General features: G+C 35.0%; 3 protein-coding genes, 1 long non-coding RNA gene and 1 other non-coding gene across 19 annotated transcripts in view; 2 read left to right on the top strand and 3 right to left on the bottom strand.

The window, feature by feature from the left end:
- The window catches only part of LOC145942554 (serine/threonine-protein kinase MARK2), a 90,929-nt gene extending 86,822 nt beyond the window's left edge, over nt 1-4,107 (top strand). For 11 of the 12 annotated variants that reach the window (XM_083049391.1, XM_083049404.1, XM_083049403.1 and 8 more), the window contains 2 exons: nt 235-346; nt 771-4,107. In XM_083049391.1, the coding sequence (XP_082905517.1) occupies nt 235-346; nt 771-989 (331 nt within the window). In that variant the 3' untranslated portion in view covers nt 990-4,107. The remainder of the gene's footprint in view (nt 1-234; nt 347-770) is intronic. The other variant, XR_014426375.1, reaches the window with a different exon arrangement.
- On the bottom strand, nt 2,548-5,589 carry LOC145942574 (uncharacterized). Of its 2 annotated transcripts, none has more exons than XR_014426378.1 (3): nt 5,309-5,589; nt 5,019-5,204; nt 2,548-4,634 (listed from the first exon to the last, which is right to left on the bottom strand). It is a non-coding gene; the product is annotated as an uncharacterized LOC145942574 (long non-coding RNA). The 2 variants fall into 2 exon arrangements; XR_014426379.1 differs by having other exon boundaries at nt 2,548-4,476.
- Nucleotides 5,590-5,599: 10 nt separating this feature from the next.
- On the top strand, nt 5,600-6,607 carry Apf (purine phosphoribosyltransferase family protein Apf). Of its 2 annotated transcripts, XM_083049434.1 has the most exons (3): nt 5,600-5,838; nt 5,982-6,273; nt 6,432-6,607. In XM_083049434.1, the coding sequence occupies exons 1-3, from the start codon at nt 5,730-5,732 to the stop codon at nt 6,457-6,459; spliced, it is 429 nt and encodes a 142-aa protein (XP_082905560.1). In that variant the 5' UTR covers nt 5,600-5,729; the 3' UTR covers nt 6,460-6,607. The 2 variants fall into 2 exon arrangements, with proteins under 2 accessions (XP_082905560.1, XP_082905561.1); XM_083049435.1 differs by having other exon boundaries at nt 5,602-5,838; nt 5,982-6,533.
- A 948-nt stretch (nt 6,608-7,555) lies between these two features.
- Nucleotides 7,556-11,745, bottom strand: Socs36e (Suppressor of cytokine signaling at 36E). Of its 2 annotated transcripts, none has more exons than XM_083049413.1 (6): nt 11,605-11,745; nt 10,371-11,054; nt 9,971-10,284; nt 9,612-9,857; nt 9,253-9,519; nt 7,556-9,120 (listed from the first exon to the last, which is right to left on the bottom strand). In XM_083049413.1, the coding sequence occupies exons 2-6, from the start codon at nt 10,849-10,851 to the stop codon at nt 8,833-8,835; spliced, it is 1,596 nt and encodes a 531-aa protein (XP_082905539.1). In that variant the 5' UTR covers nt 10,852-11,054; nt 11,605-11,745; the 3' UTR covers nt 7,556-8,832. The 2 variants fall into 2 exon arrangements, with proteins under 2 accessions (XP_082905539.1, XP_082905541.1); XM_083049415.1 differs by lacking the exon at nt 11,605-11,745 and adding an exon at nt 11,325-11,479.
- A 633-nt stretch (nt 11,746-12,378) lies between these two features.
- Nucleotides 12,379-12,451, bottom strand: Trnar-acg (transfer RNA arginine (anticodon ACG)). Its single transcript has one exon. It is a non-coding gene; the product is annotated as a tRNA-Arg (tRNA).
- Nucleotides 12,452-12,479: the final 28 nt, after the last annotated feature.

Genomic DNA, 12,479 nt, shown 5'->3' with positions numbered 1-12,479 from the left:
GCTAGAAGAAATATACGGACAAATTTACAATTGTCATTTGTCATTTAAAATTACATAGAGAGAAAAATATTTGACGAAATGTAAAAGTGTTGAGAATTTTATCGTATAAATTACCTTGAGCAAAAAACACATTTCAATTATCCCGGTCCCTATAATTATAAAAAATTGTAATTGCATTGAAATCGCCCTTTAATTATATAATTTGAACAGGTTTAAGATATATTTTTGTTACAGCGGAGCTACCACTAACGATGAACAAGTTAAGCCGCGCAGTCTACGCTTCACGTGGAGTATGAAGACTACCAGTAGTCGAGACCCTAATGAAATTATGTCTGAGATTCGAAAGGTATCGAGAAGAGAGAAAAGCACATTCATATTATAAAAGTACAAAGTACCCCGCACTAATCTTATGTAAAATGGAAATCAGCTGGTTTTTTCATATGTTGTAGCTTATGTCCTGCTGAACAAAAGATGTAATAGCTTCAGAGCTAAATAATGGACAGTTTCAATCAAACAACTCGCAAAATTTGAATTTTTTGACTGACTGTAAATCAGTAACTGTATATTATTTAGCTTTGAGCCTATTACACTTTTTGTTTAGCAGGTCATAAGCTACAACATATGAAAAAACCAGCAGGTTTTCACGCGGAGTGAAAGATATTTTTGTGTGAGAGTGAAAGAGAAAAAGAGCTATTTATGCATGTTTTTGTATGAGATAAAAGTAGACGCGTTACTATTATTATTATTAATATTGTGTGTTGTCATTCCAGGTGTTGGACGCCAACAAATGCCAGTACGAGCAACGCGAACGATTCCTTTTGCTGTGCGCGCACGGGGAGGCGGCAACTGACAGCCAGGTGCAGTGGGAGATCGAGGTCTGCAAACTGCCACGACTTTCTCTGAACGGGGTGCGATTCAAGCGTATCTCCGGCACGTCGATCGGTTTCAAAAATATCGCCAGCAAGATCGCGAACGAGCTCAAGCTGTGACTGTCGGCTACGGGCGCCCTAGCCGCCAATCGCGCCAATCCATAACGACCTCGTGAACGTAGCCACGAAGTGGCGGTGGTCAACGAGGAGTTTTACTCTTGTTTCTTCTTCTGGGACTCCGACTCCGAATCCGATACCCAAGAAATATTCGTTTAAACGATTCTCCTCTGCTCTCCTTCCCCCCTTCCTTCGAGGTCGACGATAATAAGATCGTCATAAGATTAGAGAAAAAGGGAAAGGAAGAATGAGAGAGAGAGAGAGAAAAAAAGATGCCCTCGTCTGCGTTGGAGGTATCGCTATTAACGATTCGTTGATAAAAGTTCGAAACTGTGATCCGTGACGGCTAATACGTATTTAAAAATACTCCCGAGTGCCAAAATGAAGAACTAGGTCGGGTCCTTGTAATATGCTTCGAAAACGAAAAAAAATAGATGAAAGAAATGGACGGACCTGCTGACCTGATGTACGAAGAAGCTGTTACGTTGGACACAATAATCTATTAGTTTATTAGTTTCGAATTTTCATTGTCGATAACACACAGGGAAACGCATCCGAATGAAAATAATTAGTGTCATGCTTACAGGTTGACCTGCCCTCTCGATTCTTGATCAATCCATCTATCATAAATCTGTCACTTCATTTTTAAACAGTATTATACCTATGTCTTGTGTTTATTCTTGATGTTGAAGCTGTCTGCATTCGAGTTGCTACGTTTCTGAAATGTGGAATCGCATTATGCTGTCATGAAAATGCTGAAAGATTAAAGTAGAGTTGGAACGTAAAGATTCCAATTGGATCATCAAATGTGCCTAATGAAGCATCTCTCACATAGGTTTACGTCTTTCACGGGAACAATGTTCCTTGTACTATAAAATAACGCGTTCTATTTCCATTCTTGCGGAAAGATAAAAGATTGAAGCAGTGCATCTACAACATCAAGAGAATTCTTCATATAACTTCCTGTTTTTCTCCGATCTTACGTTTTTATGTATAAAAGGATTTTACGAGCGCGCGAGTTTTGCCTGTAAACAAAATCTGATAGAAAAGGATACGCGTAGCATTATATATCGATGAGAATCTACCTTCATTTTATCATACACATTAACCGAAATAATTCAATTACGAATATGTACGAATTGAGCTATTTTAATTTGTGTTGCACAACGTGTGTGCAACATGCTTATTTTTTTCGAACATTTTTATGATACTTTACTTCTTTTTTTTTATCTGTAGAGTATAAGTTTTTGAAAATACACACAGCACTATATAGACATTAGCCAATTATAATTAAAGCGTATAATTATTATTAATATTTTTATTTCTATCATAGAAAACGACAAATATATATATAGTATACACGATACTATATGAAGGTAGAGAAGCAGAGAAGTTATTAACATAATTTAGGAGTATCATCGAGTTATTATCACTCGCATTTTTCATGTGAATAATACACGCAAGTACTTCATCATTCTTCAAAGAGTTGGAATTATATAAACCTAAATTATACATCAGAATAATAACGAGATGTTATTTCTACACGAAGAATACGATAATATTAAATTTAAGTATTGTAATTGGCTATATTGTATTACACACACTTAAAATCCTTTCATTCGCGAAGATATTTGCAGTTGAATGAAGTAAAATTAGGAATTACACTGTACACCGTAGAAGCGAACTAGAGAGACTTGGTGTATGTAATATATATTATGAAGGTACTAAATTAATAGAGAAAGAGAGAGAGAGAGAGTGAAAGAGAGAGAGAAACCTCACACACACCAAGATCATACACTTCGGAACTCGAGTATCGCAAACTTTTTATATTTGCCTAAGATTAATGAAGTATGTTATACTTATAAAATAGGCAATGACTAATTTATTTACATACTATATAAACTCAATGATTTTTCACATTTCTAATACTTGCTACACCGAGAAATACGGATTTTAACTTCAGCGCACCGACACTATGTACAATCGCGGTACATCGTGTTGCGAAATCGTGAAACGACTGATAGCAACTAAGTATCGGCGCCAATTGTCTGTTACCGAACATCTTGATAAAGAATTTCTAAGTGCTACGATGATTAAACGCAGCATTCAGGCATCGGGACTTACCTTCTTTGTGTATAATCATACCAGTTTCGTGTCGTCGGATTACTCCATTTCAACCAATAAGCAAAATAATGTAATATAATATAATAATAGCGATTATAGTAATTATATCGAGATTCACAGGGAGAGTCAAGTTGAACGCAAACATTTATACCCCTCCAAGAGAGAAAGAGATCCAATCACTGTTATAGAAAATTAGACTGGAGGATATAATGATCGAAAGTTTCATTTGTTCCTACAGCAATCAGAGTTAGATACTACAATACTGAACATCATTACACCATCTTGTAAAAAAGGAAAAAAAAGATATGTAATCCGGAAGCGGTTATTGTAACAAAATGACTCTATAGAAGTATATACACACACAGATACACACCATAATAGTAATTATTATTATTATTAATGTTAACGTAAGGCCCTTCAGATAGCATTAATGGTAAATTCCTCCCCCTCTCCCTCCGGCATATAGACGAATTAATTATATACCGTAATCTATACATACAAAAAACCCACCCTTCGCTCGCTTGCTTTACGAAATAAATGTATAAATTAACGAAAGAGAGAAAGAGAAAAAGGAGGAGATATAAATCTAAGGACATTCATGATTTTAACACACGTGAGGAAAGAATTTATCGAGAAACCGATTGAAATCGCAGAGCTGCACGGGCGACATTTGAAATCGAAGAGAGGAACTTCTTGTCATCTTTTTTTTTTCTTTCTTTTGTACGTAAAATAAACGCGCCGTGAAATATACATATTTCTCTCGCGTGTATATGTATGTGGGTTGCCCGTACAGCTATGTATCTACTCTGCACGCACATAATACACGAATATACATACATAATACATACACAATACATACACAATACATACACATACACATGTCAGTCTCTGTAGATAGGTACATACAGCTTTGCTAAATGTTTTCTGGTGATCGGTATCTAGCCAAAATGTAGCGAAACGTTTATAATAAAATGGTAACACGCATTGTTTCCCGAAATTCAGATTCCTGTCAAAAACACACGTGCGTTGTTCATCGACACGCGAGCTGTCAATCATTTATTCTTTTCTCTTTTCTTTTTTTTTTTTTTTTTTTTACCGAGATCTGCAATCCAATTTGATGCTGCATACACAATTCTTAGAGATAAACTATTTTTTTTTCTTCTAACACTGTCAATTAGTGTGTGTACATATATAATTGCGATGTATAATAAATACGAAAAATATTTCGCTCGAAAAAGCAAAGCCGTCGACGTCGCATCTGATAATACGTTTCTTAGAATTAGACGAATTTGTTATATGACAAGTATCTAGTCGATAAATTTTTTCAAGATGCATAAGTTTCACTTTCACTTAATTTATAAATTCGCTGAAAGAAAAAAAAGAAAGTACAAAGGGCGGCTGATAATTTAAACGAGAGATGAAGATGAATATCTATGTTGGATAACTTATAAATATTGCTAATACAGTATCAATGTTATAAAAAATAAAACTGCATTCCCTTAAACACACACTTGGAGACCATTGCTTGAAAAAAAAAAAAAAAAAAATGTATAAGAACCACAAATATTTCAAGAAACACCCGTCAAAATCACACAAATCGACGAGGAGAATATATGGTATGTGTTTTAAATTTATTTTTGGGACAAGTAAATTTTTTTCAATCATCTTAATTCTCAAACTAAGTTTTTTTTTATTTAACTTATAAAAAAATAGGTGCATATTTCTATCGAATAGTATATTCGAGAGCGATCAGTTTTTAAAAAAATTTTTTTACTATACTACAATATAAGATAAAAATTTGTAATTAGATTAACAATAATCGATGTCTCTCAGCTTACATAAATTCTCGATTGGATTACACTTGCTTAGTAGTTGTGAATGAATTTTATGTACATATTTGGAATTTACCTTTTTGCTCCATTTTTTTAGATTCGTTATAAAAGATTTGCCGAATCAATAGGTGCATTTAAAAGAATTGCTCAGCTGATGATTTACTCTCACATTTATCAAAAATCCAAAAATTACATCAGTCATCAATAGTCGCTCAATAAGTGTGATGTTACATTAAATCCACTGAATATTTAATCGCGTCATCTGTAAAAATATTTAAAAAATTTACAAAGCGAAATATAGGAAAAGCAGTTTATATATTATATATTTAAGAAAAGAGAAATTTAATTTGTAAAAATCAACGATACCTGTTTACTGCACAATTATTGTCATCGCACATCATCTATTGTCGGATGATTAGAAGTTGGCAAATCATTAAGTTTGAGTATTAAAAACTTGCTCCTCTTCATTCTAAAATTCTTGTGACTCTCAAATGTGAAAGCAAACAGGACATGCGAAACGGAATCCTAAAGCCCCTTGCACAATGCTAAGCGATAGCGATAGAATAATATCTAACCTCTGTTCCTATTGGTAAATATTTTTTATTCCACCAATAAGAACAGAGAATAGATATTTTTCTATCGTTATCGCTATTCCTATCGCTATCGCTTAGCATTGTGCAAGGAGCTTTAAAGAGGGAAACAGCTGATTTGAGTATGACTGAACAGCTGATTTAAGTATAGAGGAGAAACTTAGAATAGAGAAATCCTCCATCGAAAATCGTCCATCATGCAACAACGTGCTTGCGGCCTCGTCATTTTCCGGCGATTTCAAGATACTATCCAGTTTCTCTTGATGCAGACATCATATGGGCAACATCACTGGACACCACCTAAAGGTCTGTGTCACGTATATCCGTACATCCCGATACGTTTCTTCACTCGACGACCTGTCAAATGGACTCGTTAAAAAGGTTATCTCTCCCTCCATTAATCGCCCTCGCTTAATTGAATTTTCACAGTCGATTAATGTCATCCCAAGGTCACGTCGATCCAGTTGAATCCGACATGGAGACGGCGTTGCGCGAAACCCAGGAAGAGGCTGGCTTCGTGTCCAGCGATCTCAGGATCTTCGAGGACGCTAGGCACGAGATGACATATCAAGTAAACGGGATGCCGAAGATTGTCATCTATTGGTTGGCCGAGCTCATCAATCCGGACAAGTCTGTGAGGTTGTCGAATGAACATCAGGCATTCGAGTGGCTTTCGTTGAATGAAGCTTGCGATCTTGCGAAATATAAAGAGATGCAGAGAGCACTGAAAGAATTTGACAAGTATATAACTCAAAATCTTGCGTAGATTTCGTTTACGTATTTATACGTATTTCTATAATATATATTCTGATTTATTGTATATATATATAGTTTCATTCCTTTTTTTTACATTCGTAAACTCCTAAATTGATGGAAACAAGCCTTTAAATTTGCTTTAGGATAGTAAGAAAACACTCGCCAGTCTAAAGTCTAAAGTCTTACCTATGCCAAAGTTGATTTTTGATAAGGATCAAGTAATAAGGGATTCATTACTTGTTAATCATAATGGTTAATCCTATACGAAGTCTACAATCTTTTCTAAAGTATTGGTATTTTCGGTATATGCTTGTCACCGAATTATACATGGTGGAAGAATGGGAGAGGAATTTTGTCAGTATCCTTTACAATTGTTGTACCTATTACATTTTCATTTATGATGCTATCATTATGAAACAAGTCATTTCATATATTACGATATGAAAAAATGTATAAATACAACGCTGAATTTTGCAACTGTGATAAAATCAATGTATAAAAAGTAATGCATGTAATACTTTCTTATAACCTTAATGTCAAGAGAATGTTTTAATATTTTTCTTAACCATCATATAATAGATATTTTTTTTCTAACTTTGTTCTCTCTCTTCTTCGTCTTCAACTACAAAGTACTGCTGCCAATCACACAATATGTGCTAGAAAGTTAATCGATTGTTATAATTATATCTTTCTGCAACATCTGTATAAAAAAATATATTGTCTCAACATTCCACATATTTTTAAAACAAGTCTGTGATTGTGAAAAACTGTATGTACTAAAAATACAAGCTTCAAAATAATTAACTATGGTGTTAAATCTAACACGAGGTTATAATTAGAATATTACAAATTATATACTGGTAAATATAAATATTCATGTCATTTTTAATGTAAGAATTTATCACATAAATTGTTTACTGTAAAACATTACTGTAAAATTCCATTGACCTCTTTGTAAAATATATTCTTCTAATAACTTAAAAATTAATTTCTAAGGATATTAAAAGATACATCACTGCTCATGAAATGCACTATTCAACCTTCTTCGCAAAATATAATTTAATAACTTAAATATGTTTTTTGATAAAGATATCTAAAGGTACACATTACTGTTTGTGTAAAGTACGTTATTTGCCTATTCAAAAAATATACTCTCCAAATAATTCAAACGAATTTTATTTCATAATCTAAATATGAATGCAATAAAGAAATATAATCGTTAATTAGAAAACTGAAACATCAGTAAATGTGCAAAAATGTGTACACATTATAAATATTAAATTTTTTATTAATATGAAGTTCATTATACGAGTAACCATTAAACAATACTTTTAACAATTTCATACTATAATATTATATACTTTGCAAATTTATCATTTTAATGATTTGCATTGTTACTCCAAGTTCAATTCATTGCATCTGATATCTTCTCCACGTTTCAAAATTTAAAGAATTTACACAAATTGTAGACTTTTTTTTTTTATCTGCCAATGAACATGAACACAGACAGCGTTCACCTAATAATATTTAACATTATAAATAGGCACAATAGGAGTAATACGAACCAGATCTTGCAATGATTTTGTAACTTTAGTTACATTTAGTTACGTATAAAGGTTAAAAACTTGATGTGACATCATAATTTTTTTATAATAAAATTTCTAAAAGACTAAATTGCCGCGCCTTTCAAAGGCATAAGTTTTGGTATCGTTCTATAAAAATTATATCAATGTACAAACTGTACGCGTAAGTTTAATTATAACATTAAATTATACACATACTCAAGTACATACTCGAGTACATATTCAAAATATAACGATTAAAAGATAACATAGTCAGGAATAAAATAGAGAAATAAAAATAGTAGTAATAATAAGAACGGTAGCAATGAGATATTGAAGTTTACATAATACGGTAAACGATTTCCGTAATATGCTGTGCGTGTGTATACGAAGCATTGTCAAGTTTCATATATTTACATATGGGATTACTTCTTCGAGGGAACATAGGCACCTGTCGCGCGCACAAATTTTGCACAAGTCCCACTATTTTTTTTTCTTTTTCTTCTTTTTAAATTATAACTACGCTGTTTTCCCTCTGCGGAAGCTATTATCGTTTAAAAGTGGATATATACCGAGCGAACACAGAACAAATGCGAATTTACCGCTTCATTTTGCGTTATACCAAATATTTCCACTGAACTGTATTTTCATAAGTCACTCTAACGCTGACGAAGGTTCGCAATTATAACGTCTTCTGAATTTTAATAATGAACATTCGCATTCGCTGTTGATTCGTTGTCCCTTCGCTCAATGTATATTCGCTTAAAGATGAATATAATGCTTTTTTTGCTAATATTGCAATAATGTCCTACGTAACTGTGGGTCGGAGTCATGGTATTCCTGGTATTCCTGGTATTACAATGCTGCATGTGCATGCATACATACCGCTCGCATTTGATACGGCGGCGCAGATGTCAATAAAGAAATAATGTAATTATGCAACGTATGATAAAGTTTTATCGCAATATTAATACATGAAGACTCATATCGGCAAGCATGATATGGATCTGCAGTCTGTCTGTAGATCATTTTCCGTGTCTAACCGTCTGACTCGCACCCTCTGCTTATAGTGATACTCCTTTAGATAGCTCTTGAGAGTTTTTGGCAATTGCAGCTTGTTTATGCCATCGTACGTTGTCCGCGTGGTTATCACCGCTCTACACAGATGCTGCAGCGGAAATGCGAAATTTCGGTGCAGTGGGATGGTGAGCATAGGTTCGAAAAACATACAACACGAGGGGTCCTTATAATGTTCGATTAAACCGCATACCTGTAAAGAATTTAATTTTATATATAATTTATATAAATAATGTGTAATCGCGCGCGACGATTCATAATTGTTTCACAATTAATACTTATGAGAAAAAACTCTAGGAATATAAATACACGTATATATACGTACTGTTTCGGAAGCGTAAACTCCTGGGTCGTGCGAATCGAAGCTAAACTTATGATTCCATTGCTCGATCCGCGCGTGTAACGAACGTCCGTACTTGCGAAAGCTGACGGAAAACAAAAATTCCTCCTGCGCAGAGTCTCGTAACAGAAAGGTACCCTCTTGCTTGCCCTCCAATAAGCGTTCCGCTTCGTAACGGTCCATTTTACCCCAGTAAAAAGAGCAGGCCGTAATCGACCTTAAATCTGGTACGAGGCAGTGGACATAGTCGACCTGACATAATAAACATTTATCGATCACTTTGAATATGAACAAGAAAATTCATAATTAAACTTCACAATCAATCGCAATAAAAAGATCATTACCTGCGTATGAGCGTATGAGGGTCTTTCGATATTCGGAATTAATGTAAAGTCGATCTGCGATAAGGCTGTGAGGGCGGCAGCTTGAATACCGGCATGTGCTTGAAACAATGCCGCCAAACTGTCCACTGTTATTCCATTAGGATGAACTTGTATTCCCGTAGGATAATTAGGCTTATAACCAGGAGGGGGTTCGACACCTTCCTCCATCTCTCGAGCGCGTTGTATTCGCGCGCGTTCGTCACAATCCTTTAAGAATAAAGAACATTAATTCATCTAAATTAAGTCTTTAAGTATGTTAAAAGTTCTCTTAAGTTATTTAAAAAAAATAAAAAAATAAAAAAAAAGAAACAAAAACATACTTCCATAGGAAATTCTTCGGGATTAAATCGCGATAAATCAATTACGGGGCTAGGTGGCAGAGGCCCGAGAACGGGACTTTGCGGAGCGGATCGACTATTAAACACGGTGCCCGCACCCATAGGATGCTCCTCGGTTCTCCTGTAACCTGTACATACGCAATCTGAATTATTACTCCCTTGACCGGGAATAATGTCCGTGTTTTTGGAGCTTTTGCTCTTGGCGCAATTAAACTTCAGCACCCAGTTGCTACGCTTCTTCTTCGATGATAAAACGTGATTGCAAACTGGACTTTGGTCCTTGTTGCGCTGCTTATCTAACAAACATATTATAATTAATCAGTCAACAGGAGCGACAGAATTAGAGTTTGTATATAAAAAGAGATTGATTTAGTATACATACTTTTTCTCTTTCCAAACGATAAAGTTTTAGACGATCTTCTCAATGGTGGATTTACAGGACTTTCTTCGGAACTGCTACTACTGTTGCTACCACTGGAACTACTGCAGCACGCTTCCTGCTGCTGTCTAAACGACGATTCATTAGTAACGTTGCCATTATTACAAACTTGCTTTGTATCCTGAGCTTCAACAGGTTGACTATACAAAGATTCGAATCTAGAATTATGGTTGTCTACATCTAAGTTTAAACGATCGTTGTCCAAATTTCCTTCTAGTTTACATTCTAGTCTGTTCGGCAGTATATTAGAGTTCATTACAGGTACATTGCCATTGGTCTCGTTTTCGGACAGACTCTCGGTGACATCTCGATTCACCATTTCCAGGGGCAGTGGTTGGCTGAGCGTGCTAGCGTATATCTCAGCAGGTTGTCTTTCACCGTCCATTCTAAAGAACTCTCTGAGACTAGCAAAATGCTGTCCCATTATTAACTAGACTGGCAGGCATTTTATCGCCTTAATGACCCTTTGTCTAAACCATGATTGCAGAAACTACAGAAGACACATGATGCAATCTCTCTCTCTCTCTCTCTTTCGGTGTAATGGCAATGGTAACTTCTCAAATTTTATATCCACCTAGACATCCAGATGTTACGTCAGAGAATGCGGCAGGTAAGTAGCATTTTCACCTATACAAAGTAACAAATCATTAGTGTAACGTTTATATTAAGAAAGATTTACTTGCATGTCTACATCGCATACACAAAGTATCATATATCTATTGGCATCTAAATACGAATGATTCACGTTTCTCGATATCAGAGAAATTGCAACTACGTCGCGTCGAGTACAAATATTGTTTCACATGCATGACAATTTGCGAGACGAGAAAATGACAGGCGAAACGCGAGAGCCTGATGGCCGCGCGAATAACACATAAATTATACATTATTGCTTACACTATTTAATAGCACTCAACACCACTTGCACAGAAGACCAAAAGAAGACAATAATTAGAAAGAAAAAAAAAAAAAAAGGGACGATAGCAGCTTCTGCTCGAGAACGTAATATATCTTCTGACAAGTGATAATGTGGCAAATAGCGCGAGGAACACGTTCGGACAAGTTGCGTACAATGAGAGACGAGCGCATACGATGATTCGCGAGACTCGAGTGCACCGTTGTATTTTAGCATCGCGACGACACTTGGCCAGACGATCTTTAATAAATTGCTTCCTACCGTGACGTAATTCTTCGTGGCACATCGGGACTCAATCAATTACAATTGTCAAAACATGTTTCGACGAATCGCCAGCCATTTTCCCTAATTATGACGGGCCGCGGGTTACACGTGTACTATAGAGTGTCGACCCACCCTTAAAAAAGTAGCCTTTATTGCTCTCTTGCGTAATATCTAGGCTGAGTCATCGGAAACACACGAGTAAAATATCTTCTTTATAGACTAATAACGATGTGATTCATTTTTTTTCAGGAAGGGGACGTGGAGGATATATATATATATATATATATGTAAAAAAAAGATGTGAAAGGTCGCATATACATATATTAGTAATAAACGACAATTGCTCTCGTGAATGGGAGAGAACGTTTCCGAGAAGCGATTGGCTGGCGATGACGCGACGTATCAATCTACGCTTTCAATGACATGGTGAACCGCGCTTTAATCTAATATTCGACAGAGTAAACTTCTTACGCACACTTATCAATGAAGATTTATTCAACAGAATTCGAAGAAATAATTATCAAGGAAAGGAAGCTATATATGTATTGCGAAAAGTAGCAAATAAAAATAATGGCTGAAAATAATTGTATCTTTTTATACATATATTGAAATAATAAAAATATTAAAAAATAAAATTTCTTTATTAGATATTCATGAATATATATATCCTTTTTATACACACGAGAGCAGAAAATATGCTTATTAAATCGAGAGAGATAAAATAATTAAATTAGATTAAATTAAATGAGAAAATAAAAAAAAAATTCTGTTCGATCCTGCCAGGATTCGAACCTGGAATCTTCTGATCCGTAGTCAGACGCGTTATCCGTTGCGCCACAGGACCTACTTTCCTCATGTGGCTTAAAAATAAC

This window comes from Prenolepis imparis, unplaced genomic scaffold (assembly GCF_030444845.1).
Source record: "Prenolepis imparis isolate NDT839.2.m4 unplaced genomic scaffold, iyPreImpa1.0 SCAF_11, whole genome shotgun sequence".
NCBI lineage: Eukaryota > Metazoa > Arthropoda > Insecta > Hymenoptera > Formicidae > Prenolepis > Prenolepis imparis.
The sequence above is the reverse complement of the archived record's forward strand: the minus strand, read 5'-3'. Positions and strand labels throughout refer to the sequence as shown.